Source organism: Mirounga leonina, unplaced genomic scaffold (assembly GCF_011800145.1).
Source record: "Mirounga leonina isolate KUSES-001 unplaced genomic scaffold, KU_Mleo_1.0 Mir_165, whole genome shotgun sequence".
Classification (NCBI taxonomy): domain Eukaryota; kingdom Metazoa; phylum Chordata; class Mammalia; order Carnivora; family Phocidae; genus Mirounga; species Mirounga leonina.
In genome coordinates, this window is record NW_023270415.1 from 78,184,315 (window position 1) to 78,207,323 (window position 23,009).

The 23,009-nt window shown below is 52.9% G+C and overlaps 1 protein-coding gene across 1 annotated transcript in view; it reads right to left on the reverse strand.

Moving 5' to 3' along the window:
* Positions 1 to 23,009, reverse strand: part of COL22A1 (collagen type XXII alpha 1 chain) — a 226,482-nt gene that overhangs the window by 142,814 nt on the left and 60,659 nt on the right. Inside the window, exons 12-15 of the mRNA XM_035012273.1 lie at positions 11,964 to 12,017; positions 10,899 to 10,943; positions 9,939 to 9,992; positions 7,786 to 7,830 (exon numbers count right to left, since the gene is read on the reverse strand). Of these exons, the coding sequence (XP_034868164.1) occupies positions 7,786 to 7,830; positions 9,939 to 9,992; positions 10,899 to 10,943; positions 11,964 to 12,017 (198 nt within the window). The remainder of the gene's footprint in view (positions 1 to 7,785; positions 7,831 to 9,938; positions 9,993 to 10,898; positions 10,944 to 11,963; positions 12,018 to 23,009) is intronic.

A 23,009-nucleotide genomic window follows, 5' to 3' on the forward strand; every position in this document is an offset into this window, starting at 1 on the left:
AGCCCTGGCTTTCTTCTCAGAGTCCCCCCAAAATAGCAGCTTCTCGTTTCCACGTGCTGGGCCCACTGTTGTCTCTGCTGGCTCCTCAGCACCCTTCCAGGCTCAGGTCAATGTCCTCTCTTTGGCTTTTGAATCCAAACTAGAGGCCCATCTTTCTCTAACATGTCCCATTTCATTTCCCTCACTCCTGTTAATTCGATTTGCATCTGTGATCCGTGTTACCATCCTTTTCGCTCATGTGAGGACATGAGGTGAGTCTACTCTTCTCGTGAGGGCGTCCTGGTGCCCAGCCCAGAGAGGAAACGTGGTCCCAGCTGACATTTATGGAATGGCCAGAAGACGCACGTGAAAGTTAGTTTGACTCAATTTCTCTATAACTTTCTCTCTTAGGTTGTTCTTTCTTTGCCTTTTTTTTTTAAGGTTGGTGTGTCTTTCAGGATGTTGTTTTCTTTGAATGATTACAGACTCTTGGTCTTCTGCTCATTTTTCCTGTGCTAGTCTCGCGTGCCTGCCTGTGGGTGCGGACCCACTTCACTGGAGACCACTGCCGGGGACCACAGGGCCAGGTGGACTCCTGATGGGTGGGGGACATCAGTTTTTCTTCTTGGTCTGGAAGCTCCCTTTCCCTCTGGGAGGTGCTGGCCACCTGTTCTCTCTCTTACTCTGGGGGCAAACACCGATGCTTCCCACTGACCAGTTCAAGCAGAGGTCAGGGGAGGAGCCCCCAACTCAGCTGCTCTAAGCACAAGGCCCCTGTTAACCACAGACAGCTGCCCCAGGCCCCCTGCTGCCCACAGCCACGGATCAGAACCTGGGGCTCCTTCCAGCACCTCCCCAGCTCCAGTCTGTCCTTTCCCTCCTGCATCTATGTAGACTTAGGAATACCTGCTTTCTGCCCTTCAGAAATTATTTCAAAAATTCTAGAACAATGATGGGCATATTTCTGTTTTCAAGCACTATTACATAGTAATTCTCTAAAAACCTCTTTTCATTACATGAGTTTTGGGTGAACAGAGAGGGTATTTCTCTGCATTTTTTCTCTCTGCCAACCAATTCCACATTGGTTAGCAACATTCTCTTCCTCCACACACCATGGGTTTAGCAGGATGGAGGGCTGACAACAGATGGGGAAACTGAGGCCCAGATGGAAAGCCACTCAACCCCAGTGGGACATGCTTGCAAAGGCACCAGAACCTGGATTTCTGGACCCTTCTTCCTTTATTTCTATTAGCGACAGGGCCTGTGGGTCTCTTCCATTGAGCGGGCAAGATCTCAGAACCCATGGAATCCCATGCCCTCACTTTATAGGTGAGGAAACTGACCTTAGGAGTATATCTAGACCAGGGTCACACAGAACTCTTCTGACGGGGCCAGGACTGAAGACAAGGGCTACTGACATCCCAAATCTCTCTTCCTTAGAGAGGGTCAACCCACTAAATGTCACTCCTGAACAGGGCACTTCCTTAGGATTCAGCAAAAAAATCATGTTGGCCATGTACAATTTCATAAGGTCTGCCTCAAAGGAGAGGGCTCTATCTGTTGCTCAAGCCCCATTTCTTACACCCTTGCACATGCAGGGCAAGATCTATGAGGCCCGGAAGCAAGATGCCTTCCAACGGCAACTCAGGACAGCTGCAGGTGCATGGCTAGCGTTAGCCACCCGTGTCCCTGGCCACCGTGCTAGAGAGTGGGGCCAGCTGGGGCACAGCTGGAGTGCTGACAGATGTGTGTGCTCCCCGTTGGGGGGGGGGTACGGGAGGCAGAGAATGGCCAGCACAGGGTGGATGACGGGAGAGAGGAGCTGAGGAGAGCAGAGACAGAGACAGACACACGGGAGACAGACGTCTACAGAGCAGGGTCTCTAACTGAAATGTCTACAGAAGCCCAGCTGGGGCATGAGGTGGGTAGAAGGGGGTGGGAAGCAGAACTCGAAAGGGTAGGTCCCACTGAAAGACCTGACACTTAGTTTTGTTGTGTTGCTATTTGTTGATCTCGCCCCCTGCACCGACCACATGAGCATGACAGAGGACAGGGTGTGGACACCTGACCAGCTGCTTGGTTCCCGGCAGACAGTGGGAGCCGGGGCTCTGGGGGGGGGGTGCAGGCAGCCACAGCCAACCCCAAAACTCAGACCAAAGCCTGGTTCTCCCACTCCTATGCTGCGTGACCTTGGACCAGTCACTTGGCAGCTCTGTGACTCAGTTTCCAACCTACAAATATGGCAGCTCCCTCTTACGGCTGCTGTGAGGATTAGGTGAGCTAATATATTCCAAATGCTTACAACAATATGTGGCACGTGGAAGGTGTCACGTTACAAGCTGGTGAAGCAAAACAGGGATGACGTGGCACAGAGGAGAGAAAAATAAGCCAGCAATAAGGGGCCAGCAGAGAGGAAGTTCAGGCCAGGAAGGGGTGTGATGTGAACAGGGGACGGAAGGAAGGGAGGAGAGAGACAAGTCAGAGGTCAGGGACCAGAGTCCTGATCCTGTTTTCTGCCAAAGCGGGCTGCCGCCTACAGAGTCTACCCCGCTCTGAGATTCAACTTCTTCCCTGGGCTGAAATAGTGAAAAGCAGAAACCAAAGAACGATGGCTGTATTCCAAGGACCCTAAGACCTCTTCGGACAGTCACAATCTTAATTGACAGGCCGGTGTGCCTACGTGCAAAGGGAAGGGGACCCTGCCCTTGTCCTGAGCACCTGCAGGTCCCAGGTGCGGAGGCAGGCTCTGTCTCATTTGACAGTCCTGTCAATCCGACGAGATTGTGTCATCCTGGACGTTTGACTCCAAAGAGAAAGGTTGGCGTTCATGGAATCACTCCTGCCTGGAAAGCTCCAGAGGCCCCTCCTCGCCGCGTCTTCCTGCTGTGGTTCTGGATCTCCGACACCAGGGGGAGCACGCGCCCCATTAAAGCAGAGAGCCACCCTGGCCATGGCATGGAGGCTGCCTTGTGGCCTTGACATCTCTCAGGTGTGGGTGGTGGTGGAGTGCACATTAGTGGGGGAGGGACGTGTGCTGTGTGTCTGCCGGGCACCTGCCACTAAGCCTTTACCTCGTGAAAGAGGGAACGTGTTTCCGTGCCCCCAGCACCCAGGGGGTGTTCACCAAACACTTGTCACAGTGAGACCTGGTGGGCAACTCTTCCCACCATCCCAGAAGGGGGCGGATTGGGGGGATGTCTCCCTGACATCTTTCCCACAGCGGAGAGGGGGGCCAGTATTCCACAGGACGCATCACAGCTTTGGGCACTTTGAAACTCCCACTCTGTCTCATTAATATTTCAGGAGGTGCTCCCAGGGGCCAGGTTCTGTACTTGCCTTCACAACGTACTCAGTGGGCCTCGCAGAGCCCCCGTCTGAGACAGGTGCTGCTAGACAGGACGTGAGCTTGCGTGAGCGCCCAGAGCTAGGCGACACAGAGCCAGTGTGAGAATCTGTTGCCTCGGATTCCAAAGCTGGTGTTCTTACCAGTTTCCTGGGGCTGCCGTGCCCTGGCTCCCCTATCCCCAAGCCAGAGCAGGAACCCTGGGGTCCGGGAGTGTGAGCATCACATCCCCCCGAAGTTGTCCTGGGAGCTCGGTTTTCCAGACAGAGCGGGGGCCACTGCATCCCCCCTGTGGCTCCTCAGTGAGCGAATGGGCTCCTGTCTTTCTGACCGACTGACTCCCCTTGCACTCTGCCCACTGTCCCAAGCTTAGCATCCCTGCACAGGCCACTCGGACCTACTGCCCCTCAGTCGTCGGGACACGCTCATGCCTGCAGAGCCTCCCACCTTCTGTGCCTGCAGAGACACCTTCTGCAAGATGCTTCGAGCGAGGACGGTCCCCCGCCTTACACCGAGCACCCCGCCATGCCTCTGTCTGGAGGCAGGCTCGGTAATGGATGGACACCGGCTCTCTGTGGCCTGGCTCCAAGCTGGGCAAGGCCAGGCGACCGATGGGCCTGCCTCAAAGAGAGATGGAAACTTCCTTTTGGCTGAGGTAAGAAATCAGAGAGGCCTGCAAGAAAATAAACTGTTTTAAGTACCGATCAGATGTAAGAACTGGAAAGGAGCCTAAGGGATGATGGAGTCCAGGCCTCTTGACAGATAGGAAAGTAAAGGTGCAGAGAGGGGACCAGCTCTTCTTAGAGGTGCCCAATAAGTTAGCAAGGAAGTCAGAAACATACCCAAAGCTGAGCTAGCAGAACCCAGGCTCACCCTCTCCCCACTCTATCTTTCCCTGTCTCTCTGTCTCTGACCTTTTCTTTGTCCCCTCACCCTCCACATATGGCAAATGTCCCCCAGCACTGTTCTATCCATTTTATAAGTACTAACTCAATTTATCTTCATGATAGCCTTATGCAATACAGTTACTCTCAAAATCGTTAAATGTTAAATAACTCTCCAAAGGTAACACTGTTTGCACTGCTCAGAGCTGGAGTCAAGCACAGGCAGGCTGGCTCTAGAACCATCTTGCAGGGCTTCCTCTATGCCACGATGAGCCATCTGGAGCAGCCTGGAGAGATGGGCCAGTGGGGACACTGGCTGGACACCCTCCCCTGGGCCTCACCTGGAGGTGTCCCTCCATTTCCTGAGCCTCTCTGTAAGGTAACACCTGCAGGGGGCAGGGCTGTGGCCAATCTGCAGAGAGAGTTCAGGGGAATGTCCCTTGCCCCACATTTCTGGTAACACTTCAGGCCTGGTGTGCCATGGTGGGGAAAGCCCATGTTGGGAATGAGATGTTTCCAGCACCTGCTGTCTTTATAGTAGGCCACATGGCATCAGGAAACAGCCTCTGGGCTCAGTTTCCCCATCTGAAAATAAGGCAAGCTCTCCAGGCTTCCCTATGGTCATTTCCAGATCGGATAATTTAGGCTTTTGATAGAAATGCACCATTTCGTGGCTGGACACAAGTCGTAACACAAGACCCCAAAAGCTTGCTGGAAAAGCAAGCCGATACTGCCTGGGGGAAAAGCAGTTGCTTCCGAGCCGAGGTTTGGCAAGAACAAGGCACTGAGTGTGCACAGACTGACGTTCCCCTGAAATGTGGGCGGGGAAAGGAAGGACACGTGGAAATGTGGGTTATGTGCTGGACACGTTGCATCTGTTACCTTGTCCAACCTTCCAATGAGCTTTGGGGAAGATGTGAATATTTCCACTCTGCAGACGAGCAAACATAGGCTCTAGTCAATCCAGTGGTGGTCCCAGCCCGTAAGTGGCAGAGCCTTCTGTCACGAGGCTTGTGAAGAGTCCTCAGCTCTGGACTGCAGCCTTCACTGAAACTCTGGGAAACCCAAACTCCCTGGTCCTCAGAAGTGCAGCTGGAGCTGATGCAAACAGGAAGCTGAGAAGAGCATCTTTCCGACGGTGCTACGGGCCCCCAACACCTTCCATCTGCGGCATTTCCTAGCTGACATGACGTAAGAGCAGCATCCTGTTCACCATCCACTCCTGCGACATCACCTAAGCCTGAGTGCTAAAATGCACCTTCCAGATCCATCCTGCACATTCTTCAAAAAAGCCCAACTTCATTCACCTGCTAGTGAAGGCCTTCTGTAATGGAGGAGGACTGGCTGGGGGCTTGCTGGCAGGTGCTCCCCCAGCGAGTGAGGATGCAAAGATGAATATGGCGAGAGCACTGTGCCCAAGTTGCAAGGGGTCTACATGTGTATGTGGGAGAGACAGACGAATCTGATATAAATGACCAATCAGGGTGAAAACTGCAGGCTTCCTGGGCATTGAAGTGGACAGGACTCAGCAGCTCGAGGGAGACTGAAGGTGGAGGCCTGTTTTGAACCCCAGGCGGGTCTCTGGGCCCTCGGGTGACAGCCAAGACAGAACTCCACCCACCTGGGCTTTTGTCCAGAATCAATGCTGAGTTCACCACGCACTCTGGATGCCGAGCCTGAGCTCCCCTCTTACTGTTCTTCAGCTCAGCCCTTCTCCGGGGCTAGTACCCCAGATCCTGCCTGCTCTTCTTCTCTTGGGTACCAGCTGCCCATCAAGCCGTGCCACCCTGTGCCTGAATCCCCAATTATTCCAAATGCCACCTTCAAGTCTCCACAATGTAAGAAAGGGGCAGAGAGTCGCAGAAAGGAGATCTGGTAAACCAATTTGTGGGACCATGTTAAAACTCTCAAAAGAGGGGCGCCTGGGTGGCTCAGTCGTTAAGCATCTGCCTTCGGCTCAGGTCATAATTCCAGGGTACTGGGATTGGGCCCCACATCGGGCTCCCTGCTCCGCGGGAAGCCTGCTTCTCCCTCTCCCACTCCCCCTGCTTGTGTTTCCTCTCTTGCTGTGTCTCTCTCTGTCAAATAAATAAATGGAATCTTTAAAAAAAAAAAAAAACTCTCAAAAGAACCGAGAGATGCAAACCCGAACAACCATGGGGTAAGCAATTTCACTCTTTAAGTAATAATGATTAAAATTTAATCTGCAAATAGAAATTATGCTTCAGGGACTGAGGTGGGATACCATGCTAGCCCCAGCTTCCCTTGATTCTAAAGCACCTTTTGGAAAGCAACGTGGCAGAGTGTTCCCAGAGCCATGCACAGGTTCACATTCTTGCCCTGGTAATCTCGCTGCCAGGAAAGCAGCCTAAGGAAATAAACCTAAATTTGAAAACTAAGTAAATAAATATAGTGGTCAGTTTAAAAATATTCACCCGAGCATTATTCTTAATCATGAAAAACTGGGAACAACACGAAGTGATCGATAACAGGGGGATGGACCCATAAATCTCGGTCTGTTCATGCACCACAATGGTGTGCAGCCACTTAAAATGAGTCATAAAAACTCTACTGCAGCATGGGGCAGACACACCGCTCATGGGGACAACAGGCAGGACAGGTTGCAAAGCCGAATAGATTATGTCTATGTAAAACGAAATCAGATCTAGGAGAACAAGTCCTACAGAAAACGGACCAACACACCCTCATAACTGTATCAGTATGGCAGGATTGCAGGATAATTTTTGCTATTTTCCAAATATATTGATGCAAAATTAAAATAATAATCTCAAAGCTTCCTATAAGATGAGAGGAACACGCACCCCTGAGGACAGAACAGGGGTAGACTCTGAACAGCCACCTGGAATGTGACTCGGCTCGAGAGGGCCTCATTCCAGCTATGGATCTGAAGGATGGGCCTGGGGAGAGGCTCCCAAGGATGCAGTGCCCACTGCTGTGTGGGCAGGAGGAGGGGTCTGCCGTCCCTGTCCCCTCTCCAGCTGAACCCTGAGCCATCAACGACAGGAGCTCACATGGAAGGGTCTGGTCTGAGGGTCACCCTGTGGTACGCTGGTGTGTATTATGAAGGAATGGTGACCCCCAGCCCTCCTCAAGCATTCCGGCCACTGTGGGAGTCTGCGCCCGAGAGTCTCAGGGTGGGTCAGTTCCCAATGCCTGGTGAGCGAGGCTGAATGTGGGTCCCAACACAGCTGTCACCACGCACCCTCCGTTTGGTTTAAGAGTCAGGGTAACCGAGAAGCAGAGAAGTTACATAACTTGCCAAGTGAGATGTGAGCCCAAGGGCACCAACCAGGACTTTCTGAGTCTCAATCGGTTTCTGTCAACACCTACCCTCCCATCCTGCAGCCTGGAAACCCTCAACCCTGTGTGAGGGATTGGAATGTCTGCGGGAGCCGAGCCCACACCCTCCTGGCCCAGAGCTTACATTTAGGGTGGGAAATTAATTCCCCATCGGCACCGGCCCTTGTCCAGCACACGTGCATGCACATCATCACACACACACCTGCAGTACACACATGTGGGCACTGGTGGGCACCCGTGAGAGGCAGAAGTAAATACCTTTTCTCCTCGGGCTCCCTTTTCACCGCGTTCTCCTTGGAGACCCTGCGGGGAGAGGTGAAGAACAGGAGCACATTTCAGTCCCGCTTCTCTGTTCTGCAGGTCTGAGGGACACGGACAGCCTGCCCGGGAAGGCTGTGGAGATCCGTCTCCCAGAACTCTCTCTCTGCACCGCGGCCTGGGCTCCTCCCTCCCGGGCCTGGGCAGCTAGGCCCCCACCGGGGTGTGAGGTGAGCTCCTGGGGTTGGTCTCCTGGCCCGGATTACCCAGGTCCTCCTGGCCAGGCTTGAATACACCCTGGTCCCTGAGCTTACCTGGCCAATGGTAGGGGTGGAGTCAGTCCCCCCTGCCACCCAGAACCTGCCATCCCTTCGTGATCATGACATCCGGATCGTGAAATCTAGGTACCTTTAAGCCACGTTCCTCCACCTCCTCTGGGGAGAGGGCTCCTGCCCTGTCCTGCATCCACTCCACCTTCCTCAGGAGCAGCACCCAGATCCTATGCTAGGAACTTCCTCCACTCTGTGAGCAGAGCTGCACAAGTGTCAGCCAAGGTGTGGGCTTCTCTGACCATAAGATCTAAATGCAATCACTAACCCCCCACCCTGCCCACAGCCACTATGCCCTTTACCAGGCTTTGCTGTCCTCCAGCACTAAGCCCCATGTGACACGTTCTATGCCTCCCCCAAGGAGAATGGGAGCCCCCTGAGGGCGGCGCCTTCATTCCTTCAATACCACGCCCCCACAGTCTGGAACGTGCCTGCCACTTGATGTTCATGAGCACTTGCTAAATGAACAAATGAGTCAGTCAATGACTGCATCCATCATTGGTTAGCACAAGAATCTTGTAAAAGTGTTGCCTACAGGCTCCTGCCCCACAGTGACATGCAGGAGCAGAGAAGGACGCACGCATGCACCTGCTCTTTTGCCAGGGCAAAAGATGCCAGGGCCACCAGCACCCAGCTGCTCCTAGGCAGGCTCGAGGGCCAGGCCAACAGCTCGGTGCACGGCCCTGCTGGAGAGGCCTAAACGCATCCTGTGTTACTATGGAACACCCCCTCTCTCCTCTCCTTTCCTCTCCTGGAGAAAGGATCCTTGGACGTTCTGTGCTGAATATGCTGAAGAGGACAGAGACTGCCCAGGCCCAGTTACTGATTCCAGGAATAATACCTGCATCCTTGTCCCCAGAGAAGAGGCACAGGGCCAGAACCACACGCTGCTATCCCAGAGGGCAGAGGCTCTGTGGACCACCCAGGCCCCTGGTGGGAGCTGGACATCCCTGCCGTTTTAATTCCATCCAAGTGTCTTGGCCAGACACACACAGATCGGAGGTGTTAAATGCCCCCCAAGGCAATGCAGGCTGCCTTGCTTGAAAATGACCTTTTACACTGCTTCTTTCATTTGGAGATAACCTCAAAGCTCTTAATGAGAACCAAAAATAGGGTCAGACACCCAAGAAGCCACCTTGCTCCTTACACACATGTCTATTTGCTCACTGCTTACTTCAAGGGGCACGTGGTTACTGAACATTCATCATGGGTCTGGCACTGTTCTATGGGCTGGGAATTAACAGACTCCACACCCTTCTGGACTGGTGGCCTGGACAGCTGGTAAAAATGTCTTCTTTAGGTCAAGTCTCAGAAACACCTGGGGGCGCCTGGGTGGCTCAGTTGGTTAAGCGACTGCCTTCGGCTCAGGTCATGATCCTGGAGTCCCTGGATCAAGTCCCGCATTGGGCTCCCTGCTCGGCAGGGGGTCTGCTTCTCCCTCTGCCCTCTTCCCTCTCGTACTCTCTGTCTCTCATTCTCTCTGTCTCAAATAAATAAATAAAATCTTTAAAAAAAAAAAAAAGAAACACCTGGGCTGCCGGGTAAAAATGCAGATTCCCGGACTTCAGCCAAAGGTGCTGCATCACTGTCCGGGAATGGGGTCCTGGGAATGTGCATTTAAGCCTGATCTCCAGGAGGTCCCCGAGTGCCATAACATTTCGGCATTTCTGGTCTAGGAAGAGACACCAACACTTCATTGCTATTGACATGTGCAAGGCAGTGGGTCCTCTGTGTACAGACACGGAAGGGGGATCTCTCGGGGGCCTGAGTCCCAATCCCTGCAGAAGGGAACAGGACCCCTTCCTGAGGCATGTCTTTACTTACAGGAGCTCCAACGTGTCCAGGAGGCCCGGGGAGTCCAGGTGGTCCTTGGAATCCCTGCAGAAGAGTGTTTACAAGAACAGTATGGGCAGGGCAAGGAGAGGCAGGGGCAGAGGCAACACCCAGAGATCCCTGCTTCTCCCCTGGTTGGGACAGGAGTCACCAGGATGCTCACCCCCACCTGCTCAACTTCAGGGAACAGCTAGAGTGCGTTGCCTCTGAGTTCTAATGAGGCAGGTACAACAATTTCCATTTGTACCTGCCCTGTGCCTCAGGGCCTTCCTGCGACCCGGCCAGGATCTGTGCCAGCTTCTGAGAAAGCTGCATGGTTCCTGCAGCTCCTCATTCACACTCTGCCCAAGGGCCAGCAGGGCCTGGACGAGTCCTGACAAGGCCCAAAGAGGTCTGCAGAGCCCTGAGGCCCCGCTGCTGCCTGACCCATCAACTGCTACAGATCTGAAGCAGCTAACTGGGAGACGCCTCTTAAAATCTATTAAAATTAGAATGTGCATTTCGTTAGTCAAAGGTATCCCAATTTTGGCGCTCTATTCTATTGAAATTAACTGCAGTATCCAAGAAGAAGTGCACATACACCATGCATTTACTGCTGTATTGATTTTAGTGAAAAATGAAGTTAGAAACAACATTTAGGGCCATAATAGGGAAAAGGTTATGTAGGTTATGATGCACCCATGTCGTGAAATGAAATGCATCGATTGAGAGAATAGGTGTGGAAAGATGTCTCTAATCTGTTGTTAAACGAAAAAGATAAACAGCAGAGTTTGGTATGATTCGCTTTTTGTAAGAATTCAGGAAAAATCACGTACGTGAGGATAATATACATACAAGCGTGCATGCATTAAGTGTGGGGCGCGAAGCCATGCACACCTACTCTACACCTAAAGCCCCTGGTTTTGCACCAAGATTTATCCCCTGGAGACATCGGAGGAAAGCAACACTTACCCGCGTGCCCACCTCACCAGGCAGCCCCGGCTCTCCTGGTTCCCCCTGCACACACAACACAGTGCTGATCAGAACCCAGTGTGACACAAGCCCGGACACGCCAGGGCAGCCCAAGCCTCGGGGGCATCTATGTCGGGAACGCAAAACCCATCACAGACACAAAGTAACGACCAGTGAAAGGAGACCCAGGCTGCCCTTGGGAGATGTCCCACGAGCAAAGGAGCTGGTCTTCATTACAAGGGTCACAGCTCAACCCCCTCACCCGGGCTGCTAGAGGTCAGCAGAACCAGCTTCAGACACAACAGTGGAGAAAGCAGAGTGACTGGAGTGACAGGGAGGGCCTTCTGCGTGGAGGAGCCTGGCCATCCGGAGGGGAGCCAGAGGGGTCTGTGGAGTACGGAGCCCCCCTTTCTCTCCTGCTCTCCACCCCAGACCTCCTGTCCTGGAGCGCTAAAGGCTGCGACATGGAAGGGGCTCACGGTCAAGGCTCCCGCTCCAAGGCCCGCTCACACGTGGCGAACATCACCAAGGCAACACCGAGAACCAATTTCCCTTTGGGTTCTTGGTGAGGAGCATCACTTGGCCCTGGAGTAGACTACCCTGCCCAAGTTGATCACTTTTGGCCTGGGTTTCTGGAGCGTGTTCCAAATCAGAGGCAGGGAGTGGAGAGGTGGAGTCGGGGGGCTGATAAGAGGGAGGCTGGGGGCCACATGCAGGGGACGGGGTGCTGCTTGGGTCCCACCCCAACTCCTCAAGCTATGAACTAGGGACCACGGGGAGTCCCCCACTTTGGGCCTGGACTTCATTCCAGGCCTGGGCACTGGGACAACAAAGACCTCCCATGCAGAACTGCTTGTCAACTGAGCGAGAAACTCACTTCCCGTGCCCATGGCAACCACTGCGGCTGGTGTCATTAATATGATTAGGCTGACCTCCGGGGACCTGGGAAGGTCCCGGTACACACGAGCCCCAGCTCACGCCTGGCCCCAGCAGAGGCCGCCCCGCTCAAGGACACGGGCTCTGACCAGGAGCTGCCTGTGGGGAGGGTGGTGGGAGCAGACGTACCCGCATGCCTTTGCTGCCGTCTCTCCCAGGGGGACCGGGCAGGCCCAGGGAACCCTATGACAGAGAGAGAGCGTCAGTCGGTGCAGGATAAAGAGCACAGGGAATGCAGATTCTCAGGCTTCACTGGAGACCTACCGCATCGGTCGGGGTCCACATTTTAACAAGACCCCCAGGGGTCCGTACGCACCTGCCAGCCCCATGCCCCCCCGCCCCCCGTCCAACTCATAGCGTGGCCCTTCCTTGCTCTGGGCTCAACGTCATACACCCAAAGCACAGTATTTTCAATCTGGGCCGGACGGACACTGGGCCGGATGCTCCTTTGTTGGGGCTGTCCTGGGCACTGCAGGATGTCCAGGCGCATCTGGCTCTACCCACCGGTAGCACTCCATAGTGGCGACAACCAAACGTGTCTCCAGATACTGTCACAAGTCCGCTGAGGCAAACTCGCCCCTGGCTGAGCACCACTGGGCGACAACAGGTGTCTAGAAGGATTTCTTAAGCTGGTGCACACTCCATTCTAATGGATCACATGCAGAAGCCTGTGATAGGCATACTTATGGGACAGCTGTGGGCAGGAAGGGGGACACGGGCCAGGCTGCTCGCCTTCCACACACATCCTGGAGAGTACACGGGGGGCATTTAAACCCAGGAACTCCAGGATCTCTGAGCTCCTGTCCGACTCTGACACCATTCAATTCAATTCAAAGGATTCTGCCAAGACCTCCAGCCCAGCCTCCCCTCTCTGTCAATTTTCTGTAGGACACTGAGCAAGTCAATGTCTCTTTCCAGGCTCTCCCATCTGTGAAAAGAGGTTATTGGACATTCAAACGCATGTGCAAGCTGGTGACTCTGTAAGTAATAGTAAGCAAACACTGTGTGTTGCATCACGCCTTCTGCTTCTACCGCCTTACGCAGTCCTCAAATAACCCTGCGGGATAGGTCTCCCCGTTTTCTCAAAGGCGTGTCAGACCTTGTACGTTTCCAGTATTCACCTATAAATGAAGACGCGTGCATGTGTCCATACAGATGCACACACAGACATACTTCTACAATTTCTATGAAGTGCCTTCCACGGACACGACATTCCTTCTAAGTCAGTGTGATATGGAAAAGACCGACCGATAACTGGGGCTCTGATGTCAGACAGACATGAGTCTGCATCCCAGCTCTGCACCTTTCCAGCTGTGGGACCTCATACGCAGCCACCCTGGATGGTCGTGTGTGTCACCGGCCTGTCCCTGTGTGGACAACAGTGCAGACGGGGTGCCCATGCTCATGCAACACACCCATCTGCTGGTTAGTGGTGTTTGGTTCTTAGACTCGGACCAGGAGGCTCTAGTCCTGGAGACTGAAGGGACTCGTGAACGTGAGGAGGCTTCCAGAAGGGATGTCTCCAGGTGAGGCAGCCTGGGGAGGGAGGTATCAAGGACCCAGCAGACTGAATGCCAGGTCCTGCCACCCTCACTTAGCGGAAGGAGGGCCACCTGCAGCAAAGGACTTCATGTCTGGGGGGCTCGGTTTCACTTTCCGTGAAATGGGAATAATCACAGCTACTGTGAGGTTTTTTAAGTATTAAAACAGTGCTCCACATAACATTGCCAAAGTTGCTCTGGATGATACCAGTTCAATGTGTAATTAAATTGTGAGGGGTTGGGGCGCCTGGGTGGCTCAGTTGGTTAAGCGACTGCCTTCGGCTCAGGTCATGATCCTGGAGTCCCGGGATCGAGTCCCACATCGGGTTCCCTGCTCGGCGGGGAGTCTGCTTCTCCCTCTGACCCTCCTCCCTCTCATGCTCTCTGTCTCAAATAAATAAATAAAATCTTTAAAAAAAAATTGTGAGGGGTTGGGGGAAGGTGGGGGTTCTTCAGTCAAATAGGTTTGTGAAATACAGAGTTAAACCCAGTTAAACAGGATCCTTTGCAGAGGGCTTCCTTGAAGCCTTGAATCTGCTTGGTGGTGGTGGTTGTCCAGTGTCCTCGCCTACCCACCCGATCTGGCCATGGAATGTGTGAGGGACTGCAGTGGCTCAGTGCACGCACAGAGAGACGCACTTAGGCTTTTCTGCATCTCATGATGGGCAAAACCGAGTCCTTTTCACACCTGTGTCAAGGAGACCAGGCCGCCATTGGCAGGGGCTTGAAAGTGCTGGAAAGGAGAGTTATTTACAGACTAAGAGGAGGAAAGATGAGACCGTCTCCAGTGGGCAAGCATTGTACTCAGGTGCGATTCAGGGAGGGAGACTTCCTCGTTGGTCTTCAGGTACGTGTGGCTGTCCTTGGTTGGACACAAGGGGCAGGCGAGCAAGCTATGGATGTTCCACAAGAGGAAGTGTTGTTCAATGTTAGGGACCCGGGGTTTCCTCGGCACCAGTGGGAGTTGGGTGCTTCCTGGGGTCAAATCTCCGGTGGCATCCTCGAGGGAAGGGCTGCCCCAACAGGCCGTGTCTCAGCCACAATTTACATATCCGCACAAGGGGGATGAACCCCCGCCCCGCCATGAGTACGTGCCTTCCAGCGGTGCCTCTAACTCGTCCCAGGACACTCCGACAAGAACGAGGCAGCTATGATCTACACTTAGTAGTTTATCAACTGCAAGCACAGGGATTCCATCATGTGTCCAAAGTTGCAGTGTCTATACCCAGAAGACCCACTCGGGGCCCCAGGACCTGCCTCTCTGCGGCATTTGCACGTGCTGGGTCACCGGATGCTCGCAGTCCTGTGGGCCAGGCGTCTTTATCCCCACTCCATCTGGAGCACTCGGGCACAGAGGGCCGTGGCTTTCTCGAGCCCACACAGCCACTGACGTGGCCACTGACACTGCAAGCAGCCGTGCTTGCACGCCCAGCCCAGCCCTACTGCCCTTCTCCAGGGACCCTGTCCCTCCCCCGCAGCCTCACTTCCCAGGAAAGCAGCAGAGCTCCTTCAACTGCCTGCCTGGAGGCGGGCGCCCTGAGTCAGGCCAGGATGCCGGTGGTCAGGAATAGGGCGGGCTCAGCTCCCCGGCTGCCCGGTCTCCAAGTTTTATCCCCTGCCGCGTCCTGCACCGATCTGAGCAGATGGCATGGACATCTGCAGATGGCAGGGACCGCAGCCTACTTAACTCTTGCTTCTCTACAACTCTAGGGCTAAATTAAAGATTTCCCAAAAGGAGGGATGTCCAAGAAGAGCAAAGGCCTCCTTGGAGGAAATGCCCTCGATGGTGCTTCCCCCCCACAACCAGGCCTATTGCGGGACGTGTGCAGAGCTCCCTGTAGGTGTTGGTTACCCAGTTAAGACGGCGGGTCCTTGAAAGGCCAGTCTGTCTTCTGGCTGCTGCAGCTGAAGGCAGGGAAAGGAGTGTCTTGGTGGGCTCCTGCCTCAGGAATAAAGGGGGGAGGGCAGCAGGGCATTGGAGCTCCCAGGACCGTCTAATAAAGGGGGCCGGGGAGGAGACCAGAGACAATGCCAGAGGGAACTCCAGAGAGTTCCGGAACCTTCCCTTTGCCCAGCTGTCACATTCCGGCCTTGCTGGCACTTCCCAATGCACGCCCAACATGTGTCTGGATGAATCTGTCTCATTCGCTGACAGGAGCTCCAACAGGTGGGGCGTCAGGGCTCCAGCACCTACCTTCCTGTCGCCACGGTCTGCTCTGCACAGGACCCCACAAGTGCTGCATGCTCCAATCCCTTCCTGAGCCCTGTGGGCTCCTGAGCGAGACAGGAGGGACTTTTAAGTCAGCCTTGCAGGTATGAACCCCCCAGGGACACAGGGAACAGCAGGGTGGTCTCGAGAGCCAGCCAACTGAGGCTTCAGACTCGCCATCACTTAGTACTAATGGCCGTGGCCTAGTTAGTGAAATGCTCTAATACCCAGTCTTCATCTGTAAATGGGGACCACAAATATAGCTGCAGGATCCGTGCTTCCCGAGGACATGGGCAGCTCGGCAAACTGTTCGGAAGCAGCCGTCACTTCTGCTTTGTGATGAGTGGGCCACCCTTGTTTTGTAGCCTAAGGAACTGACTTGAGGCCTCTTTAGAGGCGAATATTTCCTCTGTCTCAGAGAATAGCATCTCTTTTCAATCTTATTTTACATGGTTAGGATAACCAAGCCAGCACTGCAAAAAAGATCCTGAAAATTTCCACTTGCAAATCCTCATGAGATCCAGGCACTTATTAGACGGGTTCCTGCTCTTATGAAAATTGTCAACCTGGGGCGCCTGGGTGGCTCAGTCGTTAAGCGTCTGCCTTCGGCTCAGGTCAGGATCCCAGGGTCCTGGGATCGAGTCCCACATCGGGCTCCCTGCTCTGCGGGAAGCCTGCTTCTCCCTCTCCCACTCCCCTTGCTTGTGTTCCTGCTCTCGCTATGTCTCTCTCTGTCAAAAAAATAAATAAAATCTTTAAAAAATAAAATAAAATAAAATAAAGAAAATTGTCAACCTGAACCAAATATTTCATGTTTCCACATCACCTCAGCTTGGCCTCCCAGAACACCACCATGCCCTATGATACACCTTCCCAAATCCCCCGGGTAGGGCTTCCCATTGGCTGCCTGCAGCAGCTTTGCAAAGGGCAAGTTCCAGCTCAGGGCTGCAAGCTCTAGCCCCTCAGGAAACTCACCCACCCTCTCTGAGCCTCATTTCATGGAGACCTATGCTGCTTTCAGATTGGGAAAAAGGGTGTGGACATAATTAAAAATGCCAGTTGTTGGTATAGTTCTGAGAATGAGGAACACATTCTCCAGCCCCTGGGGTGGGTCAACTAAAGGAGAAGAATGGAGTTGCTCCGGGAATTGGTCAAGTCAGGCACAGAGGGATTTTTAAAGGGAGTATGTGTCACTAAGGATCCACATAAAGTATAACCAAAAGTAAGGAAACGGAGGGAAGGAAGAAGAAAGGGAGAGAGAAGGGAAGGCAAGGGAAGCAAACTGGGGAGAAGGGTCTGGACTGCCATGGAGCTTCTGCCACCTGTTAGCCACGCAGAACAAGTGACCTCCCCTCCTAGGTCTCAGCTGCTCCACCTGTGCAAGAGGTAACGTGAGAATTGTACCTCTGGCCCGAGGTGGTCGGTAGATACTTGGAGACAGTGCCTGGGGAAATGCTGCGTATACAAGCAAATTCACACAAGCATCAGGAACTGCTATTTTGGGTAAACTATCTGAACCTCCACTCTTCATCTGTGAAAAGGCACTCACCCAGATCAAGAGGATAATAGATAATGCATATGAAGCCCTTTACAGAAGATGACCAGGGCTTCGGGAAGAGGGGCCTCCCCCGGTTCATACTCAGGGCATTGATGCCTCATCAAGGCAGACCTCTCTGCCCAACCCCCCCCAACACACAAACTGCCTCCACGGTCTCACTGGGAGCCCCCAGGAGGGTAATATATGGCAGCAGCTATCCGCCCATGCCCACTTTCAGAACCGGAGCTCCAGGAATTATGGAGTCACCTCATTGGGCAAAGTACAGAGAAAAGAGAGAGCAGACATTTCCCCTGTTCTTTTGGTTAATTAACTATCAGGGCTTTTTGTAAATGTTGACAAAGAGATCGCTTCATCCCTAGAGGTGCACATTAGTATCCCTTGCAGTTCACCTGTAAGAGACAGAGGAGGTCCTGCAGGTGGGGTCTGAGGAGTCCTCTGGGCAGTGGTCCTCAAAATGTGGCTCCTGGACCAGCAGCATCAACATCAGCATCCCCTGGGCCTTGTTAGGAAGGCATATTCTCTTGTCTCCCTCCCAGCCCCACCGAACCAGATGCTCTGGGTGTGGGGCCCAGCAAGCTGGTTTAATAAGCACTCCCGGTGATTTGGATGCTGTCAAGTCTGAGAACCACGGCTCAGCACTGATAAATGCTGGCCGTGCGGTCAGAAAACATGAGCACAGCTCCTGACTCGGCCACACGGAGAGAGAAACTCACTTGGCTCTTGGTCACACGGTTAATATGCTTATAAAATGAGGGCAGTGGTATTTACCTCCAAACTAAATAGCATGTGCATGAATCCTGGCAGTCCACAGTCTCTATAAATACTAGGTACTGTTATAATCTCAGATGCACTACAAATTATTCTACGAGAACCAAGGAAAGGAAAGGACACCCCATACTGTGATCAGCCCACGTGGAGCACATTTTCCAATAGCTCTCCAGGCTTCATGAGGCTTGCAGAACTACAGAGGACCCCCTGGGTGGGGGGAGGCAAAACCCTGACATTTTGCAGCCGTCTTCTGTCCCTGGGGATAAGACCTCACCAATGCCCAGGACACAGAAGACGTCATCTGGTGTATAAAAAATGGAACACTACACGGGTGTAATGGTAATTATACTTAACATTTATGAGCACTTTTTACAAATAGAAGTCATTAATTTTCATTAGCTCATTTCGTCCTTACAGCAACCCTCTGAGACGAGTAGTAGGATAGTTGTCAATTTATAGACAAATAAAGTAAGGGCTAAGGGGTTAAGGAACTGCATGGTGATCCACAGCTGCCATGTGGCCGAGCGGGGTCAGAAGCCGCCAGTCTGTGTCCAGGGCCGTGCCCTCAGCCTCCCTCCCCCTGCCCCCCGTCCCACTGTCCAGCAGCCCAGCATTTGCTCTTCCCACAAATACTCTCCGCCTCCTGTCCAAAGCCCTAGGTCCTGTGACTGGTCCATTAAGCTTGGCAAGTGCCTGAGTGTCAGACGGAGGTGGGGAAAGGTACAGACTTTCCTATTCCAGCTCTGCCTGGGGCTGTGAGATCCTGTGAACTCAAAACTTCCCAACATCAACATGTCATTCAGCACCATGGACAGAGTCTGCGGCGCCATGATTCTCTCAGCGTTTTGCCCCCAACCCCACAAGGCTACTTGAGGTCACATAAGCAGCTAAACTCATTTTCCCCGAAACCCTTTAATTATTATAAAAATAGAAGGCCTTCAACCACAGTTATCCAACTCGATAACCATGAATAATGCACATTAACGCACAGGCTAAGAATAGGAGATGGGGCCGCTGATTAAGCCAGCCGTGAGCAAAGGGAAAGAGACCCAGAGCTAGAGGCAATGGCATAAATATATCTTAGAAGTTTCACACATACAAACACACACGTATAATTTATGGATCAGAAGCTCTACGATGGAGTCGTTACATAAAATAAGTTGATTCCCACCAGGGACATGGTTTTCGAGGGTCAAGGCTTCCCAGATACCAGCCCTGCTTTCAGGGAAGGGCAGAGAGCTGGCATTGGCCATGCAATGGATAGGAGTGGGTCACTCTGTGACCTCGGGCATGCCCCAGACTCCCTAAGGGGTTGCAGGAGGCTGACACTAAATTAAACAGCCTGGCACATAGCAAGAGCTCAATAAGAGCTGTTATGATTCTTTCCACTACGTGGCACTTTCTTTGAGACCAAGTCACCACACCACTCCATATAAAGTCACTATAGGTTGGCCACTGAGTTCTGCACGGCTCCTACTGCTAATGTCTCCATCCCATTCTCAGAAAGAATCTGTGAAATAAAAGTGTGCCCACTACCCCTTGCTGTGCCGCACTTTTCACTTACACCAGAAACCCCTGATGTGTAGAAGCATCTTGTGGTTTCTGGAGACCTTTCTTGGGCCCTGGTCTGGAGAAGAGGCACCAGGAAGAAAATCCCTATTTGGCACTCTTCTTTCCCCACCAATTCTGCAATCCATTCTATAAAGACTCCATGAAATCTCATCTCAAAGTTTCAAATAAAGCCTGCCCTGGAAAGACACCCAAGAAAGAACTAGCTCAGGGGGGGAAAGGATCTGTCCTTTTACTTTGCAGACAGCCCATGGTGTGTCTGTCACGTTGGCATCAGAAGGGTGCCATTGTGAGAGCTGGTCTGCTGTCCCCTGCAGGGGGGCTCCAGGCACTGCTGTGACTGCCTCACAGAAAGGGCCCTCGGTGAGCTCAGACCAGGCTCGAATGGGAATATCACTTCCAGGTCTTACCAGCTCTGCCCTATCAGCTGTGCAGTGGCCAGAGTGACTTTCTCCTGGACACTCTTCATCATCCTCTGAGCACCCCACTTTTGCCATCAGGTGCAAATAGCTTGCATTAATCATACCTCAAGGCTCATGTCCCTCATTTTGCTGTCCCTCCCCAATCCCCAGGAGCCCTGCCTGCCCCTAATGAACAGCTGTTAGGATTTTGAACAAGCCAGAGATATTATAAACTACATTGTCCTCTTCCTATAGCTTCTTACAGTGAAAACATCAATGTGTGTATTTTCCAAGTACCAGTGGCTTTTCCACGAAATGGGGAGAATGCCACCTTCCACCTGTGCTCACTGGAAGGAATGAATGAGAAGGTGCCCTTGGGACAGCCTGGCTCCATGCATGAGGGCTCAAAGGTTCCTGGGTCAGTAGCATCCCTAGTATTTCAAGAGGCAGAGGGCAATGGTGGCTGCACAAGGAGGAAACCAGTCTCCAGGGAGAGAAATACTGAGACAAGGCCCCGGGAAATATGAACCCAGAACTGGAAGGAGACATGCAGAGGAAGGGTCTCTTGGGGCCCCGTCACAGCAGGTATGAAGTGCACTCCAAATACGTGGACTTTATCTACCACGTAACACGTGGTGCTGAGCAGTGGTCAACAGGGGATTTGTCACAACAGCATTTTCCATAAAACGCAAATTCACGCGCACATGCATGTTTCCAACAGGATGGCGAGTGTAAGCCAGAGGAGGACAGTTCTTTGGAACGGAGGAAATCCAGGCGCCCTCCCCCACTGCTGGAAGGGACTTTTCGGCAGGTGGGCCCCCAATGTCCCTCAAGCCAGCTGCCTTTCCTGAGAGGCTGGATGCTTCATGGTCCACAGTGAAGTGGAGGGCCTGCTTTGTCCTCGAGGGCGCATGTGCAGAACCTGCTGCTCTTCTCAGACCTGGGGACCAGGCTGCCTCTGCTGACTGCTAGGAACCTCGCTTCCCAACAACCCTTCTTAATTTCAACATGATGGCCTTGGACTCTCTCCTCAGTTTTCCATGTGCCATCTTCTTTAGCTTTGTGACGGCCCAGCGCGTGAAGACTCTCCTATGCGAGGACACTCAGGCTTGCTGCTCATGGCTCTGGCATCCTCTTTAGGACATTCAGCTGAGGTTTCTAGAAGGCAGCATCTGGGCTACTTGTTGGACTCAGATTCCTCCTTTACCACGTTGGTCTTGTCAGGCTTATGATCCCGGCAAGGATTGAAGAAAACCATAAAAGACAAGGAACTGATGTTCGTGTGACCTAAAACTCTGTCTGCTACCCAGCCAGCCAGCCCAATAAAATTCAGCTGAGTTTCTGATATTCGCTCCTATATTTTTTCTGGTGCACCACACCGTGAAATCTGAGCACAAAATCCATATGAGCTTTTATTTATTGCCATACGGATTTCTGTGGAAATGCTTAAGGAAGGACTTTCTGGTGGTTGTCGTTCCTGAGTTTCTTCGCTTCTGCCAACTGCTGAGTGCTGAGCTGCTGACCCAAGCATGGCTTTGCAGGACACTCTGCCCCAATTCCATCCCCTGTAGGTCTCAGGTGCCCTTGCTAGCTATAGGGCGTGATCGGGGCTGAGGAGGGGCTGCGGAGCCCTCTCCCTATGCTGTCCCCTACTGTGTTCCACTCCAGGGAACTGGAGCCCCGCCCCGCCTCCCCGCCCTGGTCCTGGCCCCTCCTGCCTGAGGCCCCCTCCCACACCCCAGCCCCACTCTAATTGCCATATTAACACCAGCTGCTGGTCATAAGGAGGACAACGCTGGCGGGAAATGCATCGCGTCGTGTATCTTAGCAGCTGGAGAGGCTGCGGGCACGATCACTCAGCAATATCACTTATAAGGATCCATTTCAATAGGCTCGACCTCTGAGCATCACCTCACCGGCTCCAACTGGCTCATTTCACCACAGCAAAACGGAGGCAGGGATGTCAAGGCTCCATCCTCACAGCCGTGGGCCCAGGGGAAAGAACCTCCGTCTCTGGGCTTCGAGGCAGAAGTACTGAGTTTGTCTGGTTTGAGCTAACTTGGATAATGTGCTTGAACTGATTACCGTGCTCAGGGAAAGGCTGGGGCCCGGAGGGCTGGCACCCGATTCTTGCTAATGCTTGCCCAAGTCATTATTTAACAGGTGCCGTCAAAGTTCTTTCCCAGATACCCTCACTGGACCCTCACGTCCGCCTGAGGAGAGCACGTGGTTGGTTCTAGTATCTTCCAGGCACAGGCGAGGAAATCGAGGCACCAAGAACTGTGGAGAATCCTCCCTATGCACCACAGTTATGCGGCAGGAGGGGGCAGCACCAGGGTCCCAAAGCCTGACCCTCAGCCACTGCCACGTTCTGCCTTCTGGACCCACCGGCCGTCCTGCCGTCCAGTGCTCGGCAGACCCCTGTGCTGGGAGACAGGGCGCTTTTTCCAAAATCCCACCACTTTAGGATTTCCTGCATAAACAGTTGTGAAGATTCTATACTTAAAAGGATTTTCATCATGTTAAGATTAGGACTTAGTTAGTCTTTGGTTAAATGCTTACAGACCTTGTAACACCAGGATGAGTAATTAACAGTACACATGAAACACCCCAAATCCCACTACCCCAGTGTGCTGGTGGTTTGCCCTGTGCACGCGCCCTTTTATGAGCGAGCACACAGGCCTTCCTAGGCTGTATCTCATTTGCATTATGTTGCATGCCTAGCTCCCTATCGCAAGGTGTTCCTAATTTTCACTCGTGCCCATCTGGTTTCTGTAATGTGATGTTCCATTAGGTTGTTCCCATTTTTCGTTGCTGTTGTAGTTGTCAAGAGTTCTTATAAAAAAAACAGAGTCAGCTTGTGGTAATTTTGTTTCTGCTTCTGTTTCTCCCTTCATATGAATTATGCTCATGATAATTTCCTAGACATTTTTTTTTGGTTTCATTTCTTAGCACCCCCCACAGTAGAACACCAAGTATCCTAGGAAACCCTCAGGGTGCTCTGCTGATGTGACCATCCTCTGCTCCTCCGTCCCTTGAGGCCCAGGCAGGGTCCTCAGTGTGCAAACAGCGTGGGGAATGGAGGCCACAACCTGGCTCCTTAGGGACCAGTAGGAAGAATCACACTCT